The sequence below is a fragment of the Pteronotus mesoamericanus genome, unplaced genomic scaffold (genome assembly GCF_021234165.1).
Source record: "Pteronotus mesoamericanus isolate MK-2021 breed Mesoamerican mustached bat unplaced genomic scaffold, CSHL_Meso_final contig_2, whole genome shotgun sequence".
Lineage (NCBI taxonomy): Eukaryota > Metazoa > Chordata > Mammalia > Chiroptera > Mormoopidae > Pteronotus > Pteronotus mesoamericanus.
Genome location: NW_026555084.1, coordinates 17,971,884 through 17,994,180, shown reverse-complemented (window position 1 = coordinate 17,994,180; position 22,297 = coordinate 17,971,884). Strand labels below are relative to the sequence as shown.

The 22,297-nt window shown below is 38.5% G+C and overlaps 1 protein-coding gene across 6 annotated transcripts in view; it reads left to right on the top strand.

Annotated features, from left to right (window-relative positions):
• The first annotated feature begins 373 nt into the window (after positions 1–373).
• The window catches only part of TCERG1 (transcription elongation regulator 1), a 58,064-nt gene continuing 36,140 nt past the window's right edge, over positions 374–22,297 (top strand). For 3 of the 6 annotated variants that reach the window (XR_008528710.1, XM_054568230.1, XM_054568225.1), the window contains exons 1-7: positions 374–443; positions 6,207–6,432; positions 8,684–8,836; positions 9,873–10,326; positions 15,005–15,247; positions 20,362–20,424; positions 21,571–21,771. Coding sequence is in view for 5 of the 6 variants with exons in the window: in XM_054568230.1 (XP_054424205.1) it covers positions 385–443; positions 6,207–6,432; positions 8,684–8,836; positions 9,873–10,326; positions 15,005–15,247; positions 20,362–20,424; positions 21,571–21,771 (1,399 nt within the window). In the remaining variant the exon portion in view is untranslated. The remainder of the gene's footprint in view (positions 444–6,206; positions 6,433–8,683; positions 8,837–9,872; positions 10,327–15,004; positions 15,248–20,361; positions 20,425–21,570; positions 21,772–22,297) is intronic. The other 3 variants (XM_054568227.1, XM_054568229.1, XM_054568226.1) reach the window with 3 other exon arrangements.

Below are 22,297 nucleotides of genomic sequence, written 5' to 3'. Positions count from 1 at the left end.
TATCGCCAGCATGTGGCCAATATGGCTCCACAATTGACCTTCCTGGATGCTGGCAGACACGTGGCTACCGAAGGCCAGGCAGTACGTGGGAGGACCTAACTTTACTTACCGCGAGAGGGCGCCGGCGGTTCCTTGTTGCTGGTCTCATTTCCCATAAAGCCTCCGAGCGACCAATCAAGGGGCTGTCTCCATACCGCTTTCAAAGTCGGCGGGCCCTTTCACCAATAGTAAGGCAGACACCCCCCTCAACTCGCGGATTGATGGAAAGCTTCACCATTCATTTCATAGACCTCTACTGTCTCCGCCTCTCTCGTTCGAGATTGATGATCTGTCTGGCCAATAGAAGACGCCCGGTCGGCGGGTGGATGAACGCGGTTCTCTGTAATGGCGGAGCGTGGCGGGGACGGGGGGGACGGTGAGCGATTCAACCCGGGGGAGCTCAGGTAAAGGGCGCTGCTCTTCTTTAGTTCTCGGCATGCTGGAGTCCCGGGGATAGGCCTGCGGCGGAAATGCGGGGTGGAGGGTGGGTAGAGGAGCCGCGGTGGCTCGGGTGTAGGACCTCATGGGTTTGGTGAAGGGGGAAGGGGAAGGTGGCTTGAATGAGAGAGCCGGGCTGGGCTAGGGCCGCGGCCTCCTTCGCGTTTTCGGGGCGCTCCCAGCGGTTCTTGCAGGACCCAGCGCCCCTCCAGACTGCGGCCCCTACGGCGGGCCGGACGTTCCCGCCTTGGGGCCCCGCCTCGGCCGCATGCCGTCTCCGTCCCGGCCGCCCCGGCTGCGCGTCGCCACGGGCCCAGTTTTCCTCTAGGACGCCCCTCCACACTCCCCGGCACCCCTCACCACTCCTGGGGCAGCTCCATGCCCCCGCGGCCCTTTGGGGTCTCCACGTTTGCCCCGCTCCTTCCCCATATCGCTTGCTTTGCTTAACTTATTGTGGCCTTTCTTTAATCTTTTTAGCCCTTGTTCTGTATTAGTGAAAAATAACAATAGCATTGGTCATTTTTTTACGTACTTCTAAGTGCCAGTAAGCTCTTAAGAGTTTTCTCATTTAATCCTCGCAACCACTCTTTCGAGTAGTTACTTTTACCGTTTTGCAGGTAACAACCCAGAGCCGTCTTTAGTTAAGTTACTTGCCCACGTTGCAGGTTAGGGAAACTGAGCCAGATAGAGGTCGAGGAGGTAGAACAAGGTCGCAGAGGAGGAATTGGAGCTCCAGGAAGTGGCTTGGACCCAGACAGACGGGCTCCAGAGCCCGCAGGCTCTGTCACGCCTTTCCCTTGAAGAGTACAGTGCCCTTTCTTCTGGTCTCATTCCCTTTGGAATTTGTAATTAAGATTTGGTAAAGTAAAAGTGTTGGAAAAATCTTTAGTCAGTGGTTTTTTGAGGAAAAAGAGGTACTAAGCTTTATTTATATTTGATACATTCCTCCGCCCCGCGTGGGAAAGATGTCATTTCTGATGTTTAGCTCCCATTCTGAATTGTGCCGTTGTCAGCATTAGAAAATGAAAAAGAGCAGTGTAGGTTGTGAGCAGTCTGTCATTGTCTAGAGCTCAAGATGAAAGAGCGTTAGGAAATGGGTATTGCTTTTCAAAGTTTTAGGGCAAAAAAAGGTCTTAGATTTTGAATTGTCACAAAAATCCTTACTTTGGCAGGAATAGAATCTTATTTCAGAGATAATCTTCAGTCCTTTGATGTGTGTGTGTGTGTGTGTGTGTGTGTGTGTATTTTTCACTTTGGTAATGAGTGATCGAAGTGCATTGCTGAAGTTTTTCAATATTAGGGATGGAAGATTTATTCCTGATTCTGATCTCAAGAGATGGTTAACTAATCTCACATGGATTTATTTGGGAACATTACTTTGTCTTTAAGGAAGTATCTTTCTCCAGCTTTACAGTAAGTTTCAATTTTATTAACAGTCTAGATGTTGATGCAAAACTGATTTGAATAGGACGTTAAATTAGGTGTGCAGTTGCAAAAATTTTATACTTAGCCCCTCGGGTTGGAAGTTGCTTCCAGAGCATGTTATACAAACCTTTATTTTAGTATTTTTCATGGTTAAAGATAAATTGGCTGTTTATGTGGCCTCTTTGATGGCGGAAGTTGGGTGGAGGTGGGGGTGTGTGTGTGTGTATCCATCCTGAGTGTGTGTGTATCCTGAAAATATTTCGTGGTGTGCCTGCCTGTCATTGTCTGGCAAATAAGGTGTTTGGTGGATATATGTTAGTAAATGAATATAGGCAATTTAAAGACGGTTCGCTTATTACTCACATTTATGGAGCGTGTGCTATGTGACAGGCACTGGCTTAGGTGCTGGCAGTAGAGCCTTGAGCCAGGCCAAAATCCTATGTCCTCAAGGAGCGCCATGCTAATTAAGAATGATCTAAATTCTGAACTAAACTAACCACGTAAAATGAGGAAATCAACCTGCAAGTGTGAAGTGACGTACAGAAGATCATCGAATAATTGGCAGTCTGGATGTGCTGCCCATATATCAAATAGCGTCTTTCCATTTTGCCCCTCCTAGTGAAGTATTTGCAGTCTTGTCTTCACTATTGGGGGGACTGCCTATCTGGATAGGGTACCTCCAGAGAAATACATTTTATTCTTGTAAAAAAAAAAAATGTGTTTCTATTTTTGCAAGTAGTCTTCTGTTTTCCAAAAAGGTTGGAAGTGGTAGGAATGCAAGTAACATGCCATAGACGATTTATTTAGAGATCCAAATGCCATTTGTCCCTTTATGGTTGAGGGTCATTATAACTTTTGGAGTCCTGTTTGTATAGATCCTTTACCCAGCGCCTTAGTTTACCTATTACTACCTTATGATAAGGTACTTGCAGTATGGATGTCCTAAACTGTAAAACAGGAATAAATACGCTGGTATTATCACTGACTAGATAGCTTAACCAGGTTATTTTTCTGTGCTCTAGTTTCCTCTGTAAAATTGATTCCAAACTTACCTCCTTGTGTTGTTGTGAGGATTAAAAGAGTTAGTTCAGATAGTGTCCATGTAACTGTGCTTGGTATATAGGAAGCACCCAGTGTTCATTAAAACTAACATTTGAACACCTACCATCGTGGGCACTGGGATGCAGCAGTGTACTAAAGTAAAACCATGTACTAGAGGGTATAATACAAAAGTAAACAAGTGAGAGACTTCTTCATAGCATTTATCATAATTGAAAACTCAAATTGGGTAATGAGCCAGACAGGGTCTGGGAGAGGCTAGGGGTGGGAAAGGAGTTTGAGATGACATTTGAACTGAGACTGATGATGAAAAGGAGCCAGTTATATAAAGACCTGGGGAAGAGCATTCCAGGCAGAGCAAACAAGTGCAGAGGCTTCCAGGTAACGAATTTGGAGTATTTGATTAAAAAAGAAGACGAGTCTACAGAGAGGTCACCAAGAGGCAGGATATGTAGAGCCTAATAATAATTTTGGTAATAATAATAGCTAACACTATTTCTAGTATTAATACCATTAACACTGTTACTATACTAATGTTATAGCAACAGTAGTAAAAGCCATACTTAGAGAGCACTAATGTGCTAGGTGCTGCTACAAGTACTTTATTAGCTCATTTAATTCTCACTGCAGGTTCTGGTTGGTTGTGAAGAGGCAGTATGTATGAACAGCTCAGCACAGGTGCTGTACCATGAGGCATCGGAAGATGGCAATTTAAATTGCCAACAGAGGAAATGACGTGCATTTTGTCACTATTTTAGTGGCAGACTTTTGAAAGCCATCCAGTCAAATTGACAGTGAAGTGCCTTTTATAGGCAGAGCACAGTGCTCGGTTTTTGAAAATAGTGACTGTTAAAGTGGTTTACTGTGTGTCAGGTACTATCCCAAATGTTTCACAGGGATTATCTCATTGAACAGGAATATGAGCTAGGTTTTATTTCTGCTCCCCAGCTCATTTACATCTGAGTGTACTCAGGCTCAAATTATGTAACTAGTCTGACAGCAAAAGGCAGAGCCCTGATTTGACTTTTTCTTGATTCTAGAGCCTAAATGCTTAACTTCAAGCTGTTAATTAGGAAGTGTGAAATTCTAAAGAAAGAAATACTGTAGATTTTTTGAAAGGGGAGAGGCAGACTCAAATGAGATGTCAGATTAAAGTACATTGTTAGCTCAAAGCTGACACAGAATATCTTTCCTTCGTGATTAACTTTGTTTCTGCACTAAAGGATCAGACATTTCTTCAGTAACAGTAGCCATGTGTCTTTTGGGAGTATGTATAATTTGAAAAAGAAGGATTATTCTGACATATCCCATTCTCTGCTTTAACTAATACTTTCTAATTTTGTAGAATCATTGGCAAATTTGCTTAAATATAGTTGGTATATACAGTTCTAGGTATGTTTACAACCCTGTTATTCTAGCAGAAAGATTGGGTTTTTACTAGGATTTTTTTGTGTCAAAATTAACTGTGAAGTGGAAAATGTAGAAAAAGTTCAAATAACCTTAAGCAGAGGGTGGAAAATGTAGGAGAGGTGGAAGTACCTGGTGAGAAGAGAATATAAGAGTGATTATCTTCAAATATACATAAGGAACATAGTTGTTAATCATTTCTTGAGTACAGAAATGTAAATTTCACATGTAATGGAGAGACTTATAGTAGCTACTGGGAAGACTGATAGGTGCTCAGTAGATTGACTGTGGCAAATTATAATAAAAATAAATTTTCTAAGATTCTGCCTATTCTACGTGAGGTAGCGTGGGTATCACCTATGTAGGTATTCATGTGTTTATTCAACAGATATTTATTGAGGCCGTCTGTGCACAGACCTAACTGTGTGCTGTGTGTCAGGGTGAGCAGGACAGACAGATTCCTATTCCAAAGGGGCTTACGTAGAGGTTGTGATGCAGTGTTCAAGAGCTGTTTGCCTGTTTGAATACTGGCTTTTCCACTGAACCAGCGGGGTGGCTCTGGACAAGTTATTTGACTTCTTTATGCCTTTAGTGTCATCTGTAAAATAAGGTTGATAATATCTATCTCATAGGGTTGTTACGATGATGGAATGACTTAAAAAGAGCTTAGAGCACTGCGTGACACACAGTAATTACTGTTAAGACTGAATAGTTTTTATTTTTTTAGAAAGCACTTGGAGAGGAGATAGATAATAAATAACATGTGATATTTCATATCTGCTTAAATGCCATGGAGAAAATAAACTAGGGTGTTTGGCTGGAGATTAGAGGATGAGGTCAGGTGCAGCAAGAAAAAACCTTTCCTTTTGGATAGAGAATATAGTGACCTCTCAAGGTGCTGCCCTCCGCCCCTTGTAAAAACTTTGTGTTTGGAAGTAATGTCATACTCACAAAAAGTAAAGGTAGTACACTTAGTGTTACTATTTTACCTCTTCTGCTTTATTATTTGCATGCATGCATGCTCTCTGTTACACTGAACCATTTGAGGGTAAGATGCATATACCAAGGCCCTTTACTTTTAAATACTTAAGTGTGTATTTTCTAAGAAGAGATATTCTTTTGCTTAACTACAGTGTAGTTACCAACTTTGTAAGTTTACTATGATACAGTACTTTCATCTGTTGTTTGTATTCCAGTGTTGTCCATTAATCCAGTATGTTTTATAGCATTTCTTCCCTCTAGTACAGGATTGGCCTGCAGTTAATGTTGTATTGCCATGTCTCCTTAGCTCCTTTAATGGAGAACATTTCCACAGCTTGCCTTTGTCCTTAATGCATAACATCTATATTTCTGAACAATATAGACTCTGCTCCCCCCTTTTAAATAGAATACTTATTTTGTTTGTCTAATATTTCCTCATTATTAATTTGAGGTTACACATTCTTGCGTGAAATAGGTGATGCTGTATCCCTCTCATTCAAATGAGGTCCACCTGTCTGTTTTAGAAGAGACTAATTTAGGTCCCCTGGTGAAGGTGCTGTGTGATTTCCCTATCACATAGGGCCTTTTCCCACCTTCCCTTGCAAACTGCAAGCAGCCTGAGGGGAGACAGATTTTAAGACCCTGCCGATAGCCTCTTCGTCCCGGGTTCCTCCCAGGGTTGGGGTCTGTCCGTTGGCCACTCTGACCCAGGCACTTTTTACCATGATGCTTGCCAAAGGATGGCTTTCCAACGACACTTGCTCTTAAGGACCTGTGAAATTTGATGTGATTAGAGATCAGTAGCTATGTTTTTGTAATTTTGGGAAAGAAAACGGTATTCATTGTCTTCCACATAGGATGGCTCAGCAGCAGGCCTTGAGGTTTCGAGGCCCAGCTCCCCCACCGAACGCAGTGATGCGAGGCCCGCCGCCCCTCATGCGGCCGCCCCCGCCTTTCGGTATGATGCGAGGCCCGCCCCCGCCGCCGCGGCCCCCCTTTGGACGACCTCCTTTCGATCCTAACATGCCGCCGATGCCTCCTCCAGGGGGGATTCCTCCACCGATGGGCCCCCCACACCTTCAGGTAAAGAATGTAGGCATTGTGGTTTCTTTGTTGTTGTTAGTGACAATATTATATGTCAATTTTGCTTTAAAAACTGTGTTCTTAATTTCACTTTATAGGAAAATGTAATCCATACATTAACGTGTTGCTCCAAAAGTAGTGGTAACCCTTTGAGTAGAAATTTAGAATGGGAATTTGGATAGAAAAAGATACCACATAGGAAAGTAGGATTAAATAGGGTAGTTTAATCTGCCTTTATCTCTGAGAATTGTCTTCAGTAATTCATCTTCTCTATGGGGAATGAAGTTTGAATTCATAACTTCTTCAGTTATTGTTCTTTTCAATGATACATTTTGTCATTAAGTATAAATATATATGTATATATATTCTGAGCAGTTTTTGCCACAGATGAAACCTAGGATAGAATCTAGAACAACAAACACATTTTGTAAGCGCATTGTTTGGATTTTTTTTCACCCCTAAAAAAGTTGGGTTATTTTATAATTTTAGAAATAGGATTATTGTGAGATTTCTTTAAATAAGAACTTTTCTGGTATTTTAACCTGAGGCATAGACCCCTTTCTAGTATAAAGTCAGTTATTGTCTGAAATTAGGTCATGAAGGTGTCATCTCTCAAATGTCTGCTTTTGAGATTGTAATTTTTGCGGGGGCGGGGTTAGGTATGCATCTCAGTTTTCTTAGTTTATCCAGCCTTTACAGTTCTGAAACCAAATAAATATAGTGGTATTATCTGCCTTTTATTACCTTAGATAATCAAGAATGAACTTTTTAAAAGAGCAAAAGATAATAAAGTACAATTTAAATGATGTTAACTCTGTTCAGATAGGGTAATAGTTATGGAATAGACACAGGTTTTAATACTTCGCTTAATGATTTTATTGACTTCCTACTATAGCCCCATCCTCTTAAACAGATTATTAAAAAGTTTTATATTTTCTTCAAGCTTAGAATAAGAAATAAGATTTTTTACCTGTTGACTCTGTATAACTTGTTGCATATGAATCTATTCTAATTTGTGCCTTTAAGAGTTAAAGCTACTTGCAGAATAATATAAAATGCAATGGACTAAAATAATCCTCTAATGGAAATGTGACAGATGTTGTGATGCTTTTCTTGGTCTTGATAGATAATTGTGTGGTTTTACATTAACTCCAAGTGATTTCCAGCTAATGTGAATGAGACATATTTGAGGTGGATATTTTATAGAACATGAGTCTGTGCTGATGCTTGAAGGATACTAAACTGAATAAAAAAACAAACAAACCCTGGAGTATGAGAAAGAAAATACTTTTTAAGAAAATGAAGTACAGTTTCACATTATTAGCATAGTGTCAGTTCTGTTAGCCAGATGAAGGGGCTTTAGATAATTGAGTTTTAGTGTTCCTTGTATATTATAGAGGACCGCTCTTCATCCCTGTAAAGTGTCTTGTTAAGATGTTAGACCACTTGCCTGCTTCAGTCGGTAAGGCGAAGCCGTGGCGGTGGAGTTGTGGCTCAGGATCTTGGGCTGTGTTGGTGAATGGCGATGAAGAATTACCAGAGAGGATTGAATTAGTAACGGCTGCAGGGCCTTTTTTTGAGAAATATGAAATGTATACCATTTAAATTCTTCTGTTCCAATAAGAGTAAAATGGATAACCATTTTACTGTGTCTTCTAAATTGAACTGATGCTCCATGTCATTGCTGAGCTTCATTATTGTTATTTGGAGTCAGACACTCTGCAATTGTGCCACAAGGTTGCAACATTATTATTTGAAAAATAGAAAATTATGAATATTTTTCTAGCTAATATATTTTTTCTTGTAGGAAAAGGAAGGATGAGCTATATTTGATTTTTTTTTTTCCTATGTTACTTGTAAAATTATGTTTCTCTTTTGGTTGGTTCCTATTGTAAGTGAACTGTGGAAGCATTGGTGTGCCTGGTATTAAAAAAGATACAAAAATCACTTACTGTCTTTTGAAAGTAATCTAGTGCTTAGTATATGAAAGTTGCAGTTAAAGCATAAAGCAAAATTCACCCATAATGCCATCTTCAGAGATAACTCCTGTATGTTGATGTATGTCTTTCCAGTCTGTTCAGTAACCATTTTTGTTACAGAGAAGCTTTGTTTTTGTGTCCTAGATGAATATGTTTGAATGGACTAGCACGTTCAGTTTCTCTTATAGCGCTTTTCCTTCGGGTAGAATTTAGTAATAACCTGAAGGGAGAAAGAAATGCGAGTGACCCTGGCTGTTCTTGCTCACTGACAGAGACCGCCTTTCATGCCTCCGCCCATGGGGACCATGCCTCCGCCTCCCGGGATGATGTTCCCGCCAGGGATGCCTCCCGTGGCTGCCCCTGGTGCTGCAGCGCTGCCTCCTGCCGAGGAGATTTGGGTGGAAAACAAAACTCCGGACGGGAAGGTACTTTCGAAAATATATTTGGGTTGTTATCTCCTTTGGTGACAGGGAGGTAAGACTTAAAGGGTTCCGGCAGATTGAGATCAGTGACAGTATTCTTGCTTCCAGTGATAAGGGTGAGCCCTGGGGTGAGCAGAGCGGGGACTAGGACTTCAGGAAAGGCTCACTGGATTGGGCTTCTGCTCAGGCTGCAGTGCTTATGTAGTTTACTTGTCATTCTGGAAGCTCGTATTTTAAATATGTGTCATGGGCCCCCAAAACAACTCTTAGGTTTAATGTTCACTAGGAGGACTCACAGGACTCAGTAGGTAGTTCTACCCACAGCTAAGACTAATTCCAGTGAAAGGATACAAAGCAAAACCAGCAGCGAGGAAAAGATGCAAGAGGCGAAATCTGGAGGAAACGAAGCGCAAGCTTCCAAGAGTCCACTTTGTGAAAGCATGTAGTGTGTGTATATTTTCTCCAGCATGGAATTGTGACAACATACATGAAGGGTTTTCTACCAGAGAAGCTCACCTGAGCTGGGGAGTCAAGAGTTTTCACTGGGGACTGGTGCCATCTGCCTAGCACATACCAAATTCCCAAATCCCAATGGGAAAGCAGATATTGAGCATAAACTGCATTATTTGTGTAAACAGTTTGGGCACAGTGAGCAGTTCTTACCAGTTAGGGAGTGGTGCCAAAATCCAAGTTTCCAGATGCCAGCTAAGGGTCAGCTTTGCTTTCTAAAAGCAAAAAAGCCTATCAGGGCTTTCTAAGGTTAGCAGTCAGGCCTGCTATGTAACTTTTTGCACAAAAATAATCTTAGTTTTCCTTTTTATGTGTGTGTTAAAGATACAGTGTGTTCATTATAAGCAGTTAGAAGGGGAGATAGGAGGAAAAAGTTACCTACTGTCTCGAAATACATGAACAGCCAATTTTGATGTATTTTTTCTAATTTTTTTTTTCAGTAACTTCTAAGACAAAATGTAGTTGCATTATCATTTTTTAATGATAGTTGACAGGTTCTGTGATAGCAGTGATTTTGCTTTCTCTGCAGGTTTATTATTATAATGCTCGGACACGTGAATCTGCATGGAGCAAGCCAGATGGAGTTAAGGTTATTCAGCAGTCAGAACTGACACCTATGCTTGCAGCCCAGGCACAGGTTCAGGCCCAGGCGCAGGCGCAAGCGCAGGCCCAGGCCCAGGCCCAGGCCCAGGCCCAGGCGCAGGCTCAGGCCCAGGCCCAGGCCCAGGCCCAGGCGCAGGCTCAGGCCCAGGCCCAGGCCCAGGCCCAGGCCCAGGCGCAGGCGCAGGCGCAAGCACAGGCCCAAGCCCAGGCCCAGGCCCAGGCCCAGGCCCAGGCTCAAGTGCAAGCACAAGCAGTAGGAGCTGCCACCCCTACGACCAGTAGCCCAGCACCTGCAGTGTCCACTTCAGCAGCATCATCCACCCCATCCTCTACCACTTCTACCACGACAACTGCCTCTTCGGTTTCGCAGACAGTATCAAGTGAGTACCAGTCAGCATGTGTTTTCAGTTTTAGGGACTAGGGAAATGGATAAGTAGGGCCTGCATTCCAAAGTGATCCTAGTGTTTCATGTATTATCCTTGATGTTATCTTAAAAACATTTTTTGACATAAGACTTTGGATTAAAGAGGAACAGAAATTTACATTAGTAGAAGGGATTATTTGCCCAGTTGCAATTCATGAAACGAAACTGGGGAAGTGCAGAGTTAATTTATTCAACTTGGCTAACAGGAATGCTGGGTGCTGTGGGCTTTTCAGAATAAGAGGAAGTCTTGATCCCTCTCTTAAAGAACTTCCAGTTTTTCTAATTGAGGGGGCCAGCATAATGCATATAAAACAGAGTGTAGTGTGCAAAACTATATAGTGAAAATCAAAGATGTAACAGTTTGAGAAAATGGAGAGAGAAGTGGGTAGACTGCCTGGGTATTGAGGTTGATCATGAAGGATTTGTGATAGAATTTGAACAGGTTCAAAAGTAAGAGGTATTTCAAGTAGAGGGGGAACAGCATAAAGTTCAGGAAATGAGGTAAGTGTAGTTTGTGGGATTGTTAGGAGCTCTTTTTGGGGTGGGAAGGTATATATTGGCTAATGAATTGAGTAAGAGTAAAATCAGGTTATGAAGAGTTTTAAGAACCAGGCAGATGGGTGAATCAGGCAGGTCTAGAGAGTCTGTAGAAATGCAATATTCTGGAGGATTTTTTTGGTGCTCAATTTTTGGGTAGTGTTGAAATTGGAAGCTTATTAGGAAGTGTTCAGTGATCTCACTTAGAGGCAGAAAGGTCCTAGAATAGCCGGTAGGCAGATGGAATGAGAAGCTGAAAAAGAAGCAGTGAGAAAGGTAAGAGAGTTTTCAGGTATGAAGTCATAGAGGCTCAAAAGTTAGATCTTTTCTGAAAAGATGAGAGGTGATAAACAGATTTCAGGGATGAAGAAAGAAGAATCTATTACTTTGCTTAAAAAATGGTCATTAATATTTATACTACTATCTTTTGTTTATTGCTACTTACTCTACTGGCTGAGATTGAGCCCCAGAATATTTAAATAATGATTTAGAAAAAATTTTTTAACCCTTACCCAAGGGTATTTTTTTATTATGATTTTAGAGAGAGAGGGAGGGAGCGGGTGGAGAGACAGAGAGACAGAGAGACATTGATGTGAGAAACATCATTCAGTTGCCTCTCCTACCAGGGATCAAACCTGCGACCTAGTTATGTGCCCTGACTGGGAATCGAACCCACAACCTTTCGGTCCATGGGACAACGCTCCAACCAACTGAGCCATCCTGCCAGGACTGAATAATGATTTTATTGATTTGATTGTTTTTGATACTGTTACAGAAAATACATATCCCAACAGGGTGATTATAATTTGGATTATTTTGCTACATGGATAAAAGAGATGGGAATAAGAAAAAAAAAGTGTCCTTTTCCCCAGTTGCTTCAGGGACTTGGGAGTTATTAGTGTAAATTACATTGTAAACAATATATGTGAGAAACTTAATCATAATGGATTCAAATTTGACTTTATTGATACAAGAAGTAACGTAAGACGTAATGTACATGTACTATGGAGACAGTTTTTTAAAGACCCTACTTGATATTTTTTAGACAAAAATGTACTTAATAGGAAGATAAAAATGCTTTACAAGTCTGTTTTCTTTTGTAGCTGAGGTAAACTCTGATATGGAAGTCAACAGCTAGCTCGTTGAGGGTCTTTGCCGTTTTATAGGTTAGTGCTTCCAAAACCCGCGTGACAAGGCAGAACACTGTCAGTTTTCATGGGATGCCGATGGTGGTAATGGGAGAGGGGAGTAACAAAAGCAGTGGGGTTCTGTGTGGAGGCTGTGTTATGTTTTGTTCCCTGCCATCTTAGGAAGGAGAAATACCTTGTTTGAAGGAAGGTGGGTAGCCAAACACTTCAACTATCCTGTGTGTATTTCATTTCTTTTTATTTACGTGTTGATTTTAGAAAGAGGAAGGTAGAGATGAACATCGATTTGATGTCCTACTTACACATTCATTAGTTGAATCTTGTATGTGCCCTGGCTGGGGATCAAACCCACAACCTTGGCGTATTGGGATGATGCTCTAATGAACTGAGCTACCCAGCCAGGGCCGACGTGCATTCCACTTCTGTATCAGGGTGGCCTTCGGGCCCATCGCGATCTTGTGATTGTCAACTATTCTATTCAGAATTCCCATTTGTCATTTTTCACACTGCCCTTTAGTGATTGGGAGGCCTTTATTCTAAGAACAGAGTAGCAAGATTATGTTCTTTTTATTGCCTTTAAACATCAATTTTGATGTCTTTCTGAGTATTCCTGGCGTCTGTTTTTATTTCACTTGATTCAGTGTCATGAAGTATTGTCATGCTACAGTCTTAATATTTCTCCATCTGTTATAGTCACTTGTCTTTTTTAGTTGAGATGTGAAGCTGGAGTAATGGTATATTTTGAGGCCTGTTGTTTCAGTAATTTTAGCAAATGGAGTTACTAGGAATTTACCCACTGTAAAGTGCTGGATGCCATTTTCCCAGTTTTTGTTTAATTCTTTTATTGCCTTTATCCTTTTCCTCTCATGACTTATCTCCACTTATCAAATCAGAAAATCCTGTGTCAGCAAGAGAAATGGGTTTAGTGAGTACTTTACACCATCCCCTTTGGGTGTTCCTTTCCGCTTGAAATTTGATGCCTTTATAACTCATTTTATTTTCCTGACTACAGTACTTTGTATCAAAATTTTGGTAATTCTATCTAAATACTATTACCATAAAACCTTAAAAAATGTAATTCTGTGAACTGCAGTATAGATCTGGGCAAATGAGACTAAAAATTAAGATATTTATATTTTTAACTCCAGTTGAGCATAAACTCATTTAATCCTGTGCAAGTTTGTGAAAAATGCTGATGAATCCTACTTCTCAGGGAAGTTGGGAAGAATAACTAGATATATTTACAGCCAGTACAATAGATTACAAATGCTAAATGGTATATGTATGGGACTGGGCAAATGTTGCATGTAATTTGTATTTTTCACATTGTTATAAAATTATATTAATATGATACTGTACCCTAAGGCTAGGTCTATGCTAGACCAACAATTCATTCCTGGGCCCCTGAAGATACTTGTTTGGCCCTGCTGTCTATTTAGCCAAGGTGAGTCCCTTATTAACAAGTATGAAATTGCTCACATCTCCCCAGCCTAAGTGAGTTTTTCATTATCAGGCACTAAAAAAAGATACTGACAAATTTTGTTGTCAGTTGGAGTACTGGGTGGTTTGTATTAAACAGCGCATTTTCCCTTAGAATATAATTGGCATAAATATTGGGAAAGCACTGTTTTATTTCATTTGGTAAATTCATTCTTAGTTCAATATAGGTAGAGTTTGACATTTCTCTTTACAACAAGGAAAAGATGAAGTATTTCTTGCCAATGAATCACCAAAATGAGTTTTGTTTTGGAATTATATGGATTATGAATAAATAAAAAATGTTTTGTAATATTTGAGAACTGAGACTTTAAATAAAGTTATAAATATAAATTTTGTTTTTAGGTCACAATTTGATTTTAAATGCGGTTACTAGGGATGAAATGTTTTATTTTTTATATTTAAAAATAATGAATTAGCAGAACCAAATTATCCTGAATTCCTCATTCTCTTGGTCTCTTATACTGGAAACCTGAGCATTTCTTTTCTTTTTTAAAATAATTTTAGAGAAACCCAAGCTGTTTTTGATCCCATTTGTTCCTATCCAGTCATTAGTTATTGCGTATCTTTTTCTCTGTTCTTTTTTGCTTGGACAATTCCAGACACGTTGAAATTGATTTTTCCACTCTGTTCTTCCTTTTCTTCTTCCTCTGTATTTGCCAAGTTAATTCAACAAACGAACACTGGTTATTAGTCTTCAATACAGAAACCTTCAACCAGCCTCCCTCACACTCCTTTTACATTCATGAAGTCATACAAATAACACGTGAATGCATTCTTAGAGTTTAAAAATTCAAACTCTAACGAAGCACATGTAATAAAAAGTAAAAGGCATACACAGATGTGATGAATTAATACATTCTGGTGTGCCTTTTTCTAGACTGGTTTTCTACATTTATGTAAGTTCTTTCCTTTCCATACCCAGTAAAATGCACACACCTCAGTCTTCCGTTCAGGCCTCTACTTTGTGCCTCTGGCCTGCCTCTCCAGCCATAACTCACTGGTTCTGGTGGTGTGCCTAGTGTTTTACTGGCTGGCTGCTTGCCCTCTGTTTTCTAAATGTTTCCTTGTTGTTCCCTGTTCTTTGCTTTTACTTACTTTTCCCATTACTTATTTTCTCCTTCCTCTTTGTCATTTTTCTTGTTGAAATCCTAATCTTTCAAAGTCTGCCATCACAGCATAAAATTTTTTGCACCCTCACATAGTCAGAAATGATCTTTGGGGCTTGATTTACATTCCCATACATTTATCCCATTTCACTTCGTATTTTAATTATTTTTTATATTTCATTTAACTATTTTCAAGCTTCTTGAAGACAGAGACCTTGTTACAAATTTCTTGCAGTGCATGGAATGGGCCCTTAAAATACTTACTGAATGAGTGAATGATGAGTGATTAGAGTAAAGTGGTTTATGAAGGAGTGATACATATTTTTGTTCTATCTTTTATCAGCACCCACAACACAAGATCAGACTCCAAGTTCTGCTGTTTCAGTTGCCACGCCTACAGTTAGTGTTTCAACTCCTGCTCCTACAGCCACACCTGTGCAAACCGTTCCCCAGCCGCACCCCCAGACGTTACCTCCGGCTGTCCCTCATTCAGTACCTCAGCCAGCAGCAGCCATACCTGCTTTCCCGCCAGTAATGGTACCTCCGTTTCGTGTTCCTCTTCCTGGCATGCCAATTCCACTTCCAGGTAAACTGATAGATTATAATAGTCTTTCCAGCTATGTTTTCATACTGTCAGTTTGTTCTCATGTGTCTGTTGCATTTGGAATTTGCCTTGAATCTCACCTGTTTGAAATGTTTTTGAATGATTCATGGCTAACTGCAGTATTTTCTCTTCAGTTTTGGTAAATGTCCTTTTTGTTGTTGTTTACATGTCTTAAAATTAGAGCCACATTTAAAGCTACACTCATTTTGGGTAGTGGCCTCAAAGGATGAAAAATGATTATTTTGTGTAACTATGTTCTGAGTGCAGTATTTTAAAGGGATTGAGTCTATGAAGTTGAGAGATCACAAGTCATTGATAGCTAACACAAGTTGAGTGATTTATTACATATTGTGCATGGTTTTAAGCACTTTACATGTAATTCATTTATTCATTTAATTTTCACAACTGTCTTCGGAGGTAGGTACAGAATCAGGTTAAATTACTTGCCCATGGTCACATAGCTCGTGAGTGATGGTGCTGGGATTTGAGCTTGAGCATTTCAGATCCAAATGCCATGCTCTTAATAACTATGTTATACTGAAATGGAAGTGTGAGTCATAACTCTAAAAAAATTTATCTATAACAGAATTAGAAGTTTCCCTTGTAACAATTGTGAAGTAAAGTACAACATGCACCATTTAAATGTTTAGATAATTACAGTGGGTTGTGTTTTTTTTTTTTGTCGTTTGTTTTTGTTTTTTGGGGGGGTGGGAAATCATTACATCTAGAGAACGAATTGAAAGGTCGTAGAATATAATTCTCATAGGGATTAAGCAGTGATAATGTTGGGCATCCAAATTTGAATGCATTTGCCATTGTCAGACACATTTAATCCTTAATCCATGGTGTATTCTAGTATTCTAGTTGAAAAATATTGATATATTAGGTCAAGTATACAGGGCTAGTTTGTAGCAAAGGTGAGTAGAACCTAGGCCTCTTGTCTCCCAGTTTTACCTCCCTCCCACTGTCTGTCATTGCCACTCTTGTACTGGTTTCTGTGTAGAATAGGGTTGTGATACTGCTTGCTTCTTAGATTTACACACATTTTAATTACCATTATTGTGCTAATTGTCTTTTTCCTGTGACCACTTTGAAAAGAACACTTTCAGATACTGTACCTTACAAGAAAGAAACAAAAATTTTCAAGAATGAGTGGGTTTTTTTGTAGAAAAACCTTTTATACGTTATTGACATAGCATTAGATAATTAAATGCTCATTATAAAGTTTAGAAAACCAAAAGCATTTTCTCTAATGATAGGGATTGCCCTTTTTCTAAATTAAACTTAAGAAGTTGGATACATTCCTCTTTGGGCATACTTTCTGTAGAAAACTAAATAATGCAGAATAGCTTGATATTCTTGATAACATCTTGCAATCTTGGTCTGCTTTGGGGTCAAGGACAGTATTAAGGCCAGATCCTGGATTCTGAGTATTGTGAAGGAGCTGGGGTTGTTAATTCTGTAGAGAGAAGATTGAGAGGTATCAATATTATTGAAGTATTTGGAGGGTTATCTGTGAAAGGACTTTTATTTTGCTTTAGAGGTTTTTAATAGGACCAGTGGGTGACAGGTACATAACAGCAAAATTCATTTCTATAGAAAGTGGAATTTTGTCACAATGAAATTCCTTCAGTTACAGCTCCATTTTAAGGTTACGGTCTTTGTTCTGTGACCCTCCCCATCCAGCGTTAGAACAGATGGTGGTGAGCATTTGACCGAATGAGGTGTTGCATAGGAGTTTGGAAGTAAAAGACCTTAATAGACGGCAGGCACTGATGACATTTTGTAGATCAGCTGGAAGAGAATTTGAGTTAGATAGAGTGTAAAATTTTGTCTGAGATAACAGGATCCTTTGGAAAGGGAGCTAGTGTTTTATAGAAAGAAATATTAATATTTATATAGTAAGCTATCTTTTGCATTAATGTTCATTTATTTTCTCACTTTCCCTTTAATTTAATCCTCCAAGATGCTTTAGTGAAAAGACTTGCTTCTCTCTTTTTTCATATCTTTGGTTTTATGTACAACGAGATCTGTGTCTCATTGTATATAATATTAATTATATTGGCATTAAGGTGAATAGGAGGGCTTTGGATGCAGCTTTAAATTCTTTTTGAAATAGCATTGTGTGTGGTTCTAATGGGTATGATTAAGGAAGGGATAGTCACACAAGAAAAGGCATGAAAAAATTAGGTAAAGTATTGGCATAAGAGGTGGAAATGGGCATAGTAAATTGGATTAGGATTATAGGGTTTCTACTTCTAAGACTATAAAATCTTACCTGTATTTTTAAGAAACTTAATGTCAGTGACATAAGAATTATCCAAAATGCTAAAGGGAACTTTCTAATTTCCTAATACAGCATATTGAGGATAGAGTTGTAGCTAAAGTGAACAAATGCTCCCTTTAAAAAGAAGATTAAAAACTTTCAGTGTGTGGTTATTTTGTGAGTCTTCATGACATACATGTAATAACCACCCAAAGAGAAAACCTGAAGCTTATCTTTTAGCATGAGAAGAAACACATATGACCTTTCAGTGTGGTCTATATGTTGATAGTCAAATACAAGAGTTCCATGTTGCCCCAGTTGATGTATAACAATGAGTTATGCCTAAACAAAAAGATTTTATTTTCTTCTGTTTAAGTCATACAGTTAAAATTTCTTTTTGGGGGGTTTATTTTGGAGATCAGTCTTTGAGGATAAAATTTATATATTGGGTCGGCCAAAAAGTTCGTAGGGTTTTTTTCCATAAAATGAAAGACAGATTTTTCATTTTCACCAATAACCTTTTAGATTTGGATATATTGAACATGTCAGCTAGCTCCTGTGTGATACAATATTGGTTGTTCTCAATCAATGTCTCAATTTGATCACTATCAACTTTAACTGGTCTGCCTGACTGTGGAGCATCATCCAGTAAGAAATCTCCAACATGAAACTTTGCAAACCACTTGACATGTTCGATCAGTCGCAGCACCTTCTCCACATACTGCACAAACCTTTCTTTTTTTGTGTGTGTTTCAGTTGCAGTTTTACCTTTCTTGAAATAATAAAGCAAATATGCCAAAAATGTCGCTTATTTTCTCCCATCTTCAATATTAAAATACCGACACAAAAATTCACCAATTTTGATAAGTTTTTTTTTAATGTGTGCTGATGTGATAGCTGTCACAATGCAGTCTAACAAAGTTGTTTCAAATGAAATGAAAGATAAGTAAGCACTACTGCGGGAGCCATCCTATGGAAAAAAACCAAAGGAACTTTTTGGCCAACCCAATACAGGTTGGGGCAAAAGTAGGTTTACAGTTGTGAGTACGTGAAACAGAGCTTATTTTTGTATTTTTTAATTATTGTGTAACTTGTATTACAGCTATAAAACTTCTTTTGCCCTACCCTGTATTCTAGCCATTGAATTTCTAGTGCCGACTTAGTAGGTCCAGGGGTCCTGCAGATGGCAGCATTTGTACTAATTTAAACTTAATACATGCTGTAACTTCCTTAACCAAAGGAATTTTTCCACTGCTTTCTTTAAACATCATGAAAAATAAAACTATACATATAACTTTACTCAACATGCTTTTATGATTCAGTCCTTTTGTTTTATTCTCAGAATTAAGAGAAAGTGTAGCTTTAATGTTCTTTATTTAAAATGGTAATGAAGAAAAAAGCCACTTTTTAAATATTGGCAGTATTTTTGTGTGCGTGCGGATGAGTATAGGTACATTATGTACAAACCCAGGATTTAATTTTAATTTTTGTGTCTGTATTAGGAGACATTTCTTGTACTTTAGTGGGGGAAATAGTTTATAATTTTTAATCTTATTGGTACCAGTTTGGTTTAGGTTTAGTATTTTTAGCTGAAATAAATAGAAAGTGAAATTTAATTCCCCATTCTTTCCTTCATCCTTCAGCTTTTTCCTTTAAAATTTTTCTGTTAAATTCACTTTTTAATTTTGAATTTCCTCAATCATAGTTTCCAGCTTTTCCTTTCATTCCTTTTTCTATATCACCATTGTAATGCATCATGATTCTTCATCCCAAGAACTGTACGTCATTTCCATTCTTTTTCTTTTTAATCCTTACCTGCGGATATGTTTATTGAGAGAGGAGGAAGGGAGGTGGTGGAGAGAGATAGACAGATAGACAGACAGACAAACAGACATCGATGTGAAAGAGAAACATCAGTCTGTTGCCTCCCTTAACGTGCATCAACAAGAGACAGAACCTGCAACCTAGGTATGTGCCCTGACCAGGAATCGAATCTGAAACCTTTCCGGTATACGGGATGATGCTCCAACCGACTGAGCCACCAGCCTGGGTTCCGTTCTTTAGTAGAAGCACTACCTTTTAGGCTGGCTTAAATGAGAGAGGTTTCTGAAGCAAATCAGCCCACCTAGTCATTAATGAGATTAAATGGCCATAATTTTCTTAATGCATTGGCCTGCTTTCACAGTGTTCTAGCCCAAGGCATTGAATAGGGCAGACATCAAACATGGATATTTTATCATTAGTTGAATGCTACCCTCCTCTTCATCTTTGCCCTTTTATTTACAGTGGAATATTTGGATCCATCTCATACCTTTTCTTCCTTTCCCTCCCACCTTTTTTGTCCTATCTTACCTTTTTCTCTTTCTGCATGGTTATGCCCCAGGCCTCAGCTTCTGCACGTAGTTCCTACATAGAAGCAGCACAGAGAACGTGTCTTAGTGACATGCTGCATCTGCCTTTCACTGGTACCTAAGCAGCAGCAGCAGCATGGGTTTGATGGCCTGTGAGAGAATGTCCCACATGAGAACTTGTTATGTATATGTAATGAAGGGGCTTTCCTTTGTTGAATTTAAACTCTTGAGACTCCTTCAATATTATCGGAGTTGGTTTGAAAAAAAGGTAATTGATGCTATCATTTAGAATTAGTTAACATTGGATTTGGCGCCACTTCCCACAAAATGTCAAACAAAAAGAAATTTCATTTCATTCTTGGTCTTTTTCATTGGAAATAGCATTCTAAATTGTAGTGGTAAATTATTTTCCTGAATCCCAGTGGTAGCCGACATACAATGGCAGCTTTCCAACGTATGCTTGCTTATCCATTTTACAGGTGTAGCAATGATGCAAATAGTCAGCTGCCCGTATGTAAAGACAGTCGCTACCACCAAGACCGGTAATTTTTAAAACCATCTTAGTTTGTTTTGTCTGTAAGTTGGCATGGTAGTGAATGTTGTTGTTTATCCTTTTATTTATTTATTTTTGCCCAAGTGAGTGGGTTTTTAAAATATTTTTCTTTTTAATGAGCAGTATAAATGCAGTTGTCATATTTGGCCAACACTTAATTTTCCCAATTGCCTGTAGTATTAGCTTCTTTGGTTCACAAAAGCAAATAAGGTCAGATCTCTTTATATCTTAATTTTTATAATAAGTGTAAACAACTTCATTCTCATATTCATAACATTTAATTTTATTTTTTGATGTGTGTTTTTAAGTTAAATATAAAAAAATCATTTCCATGTGTAAAGTGCTGTGATTATGCTTGCATGCTAGTGAGTATATGTGCGTGAATATTTGTGTGTATAGTATAAACTTACATTTTAAAGTTAGTGATGATAACCACCCCAAACTTAAATTCTAGTAGGGGATTTGAGGGTTTTCTCTATTTTAATTGACCAATTGTATTTATGTACTACCAACTTTTTTAGCTATCTTGTAAAAAAATATAAATCCTGGCTTACATTTTAAAAAAATAGAAGGAACTTTTTTTTTTCTTTTAGGAAAAGACTAAACTGACTTGCAGAGTTTACAGGGATATCTGACTTAACCACTTAGTATTAAAAGTAGATATGATAGTAAACTCAGTCATTTACTTGAAAACTGAGAATTTTATTCATACCCTTTTAGGAACCTTAGAACTAGAAAATCCTTTTGCCTCAGGAAATATACTCAAAATATGCTCATTGCCTTGATTTCATTACAATTTGAGAAATCCTTATAAAATATATTTCTGTTAATAAGTAGAGAATGTACTCTGATTTTTATAATTTATTATGTTAAGAGTTCATAGGCATGACCCAAATTTCTAACTGTTCTTAAGGTACTTCTTGAGTTGAATTTATGAGTGTAATTGAATTTAGGTAATAGAACTGAGCCAGGGAAGTAGATTTGAGTAATTGAATCACCTTTTATATGACTTTTTTGTTGCAACTGGTTCATTCATTTATTAGTATTTAATAGAAAGATTTAGCTCATAGTTTAAAGCTTTATTTTGAATTGCAGTTTGATTTTTGGGTCTAACTTTTTATTTTTCTTCTTTTAGGTGTTTTGCCAGGAATGGCCCCTCCTATTGTTCCCATGATACATCCCCAGGTTGCTATTGCAGCTTCACCTGCTACCTTAGCTGGGGCAACAGCAGTTTCTGAGTGGACTGAATATAAAACAGCAGATGGGAAGACATATTATTATAATAATAGAACATTAGAATCAACCTGGGAAAAACCCCAAGAACTAAAGGAAAAAGGTATAGTTTACTGACTTGGTGGGACATAGTATAAACTATGATATTAGCACAGTTGAGGGATTTTCTAATTACATAGTTGGATTGTTTCTTCCCATGAGTTGATAAATATATATTTACTTAAAAAGCCAGTTCATCTACTTACATGTTCCATCATTTTTCCATCTGGAGAAAGTAAATTATACATAGGTACAATTATTGTTATGAGGAATTGTGTAATTCTATTGTATAATTATTGGCATCCTTATTAAGATTGATAGTACTGATCAGAGAGGAATGGGTGTATTAGATGTATTGTGAAGTGAAAATTTTAGGCCCCTTGGTGTCTTAGGTGAAGAAGACTTGTAATTTTATATGCCATAAAGTCTCTGTTTTTGTTCCTAAGTATCTTAATATATTATGCCTTTTAGCAAAATGAATGATTGCTGTTGTACAAATGATACATGAATGAGCAGAAAGACTTTATGTCCCCCTGATAGCAGTAGTACTTTTTAGTGGGAGTTTCCTGATTGGTATAGCAAGGTATTTG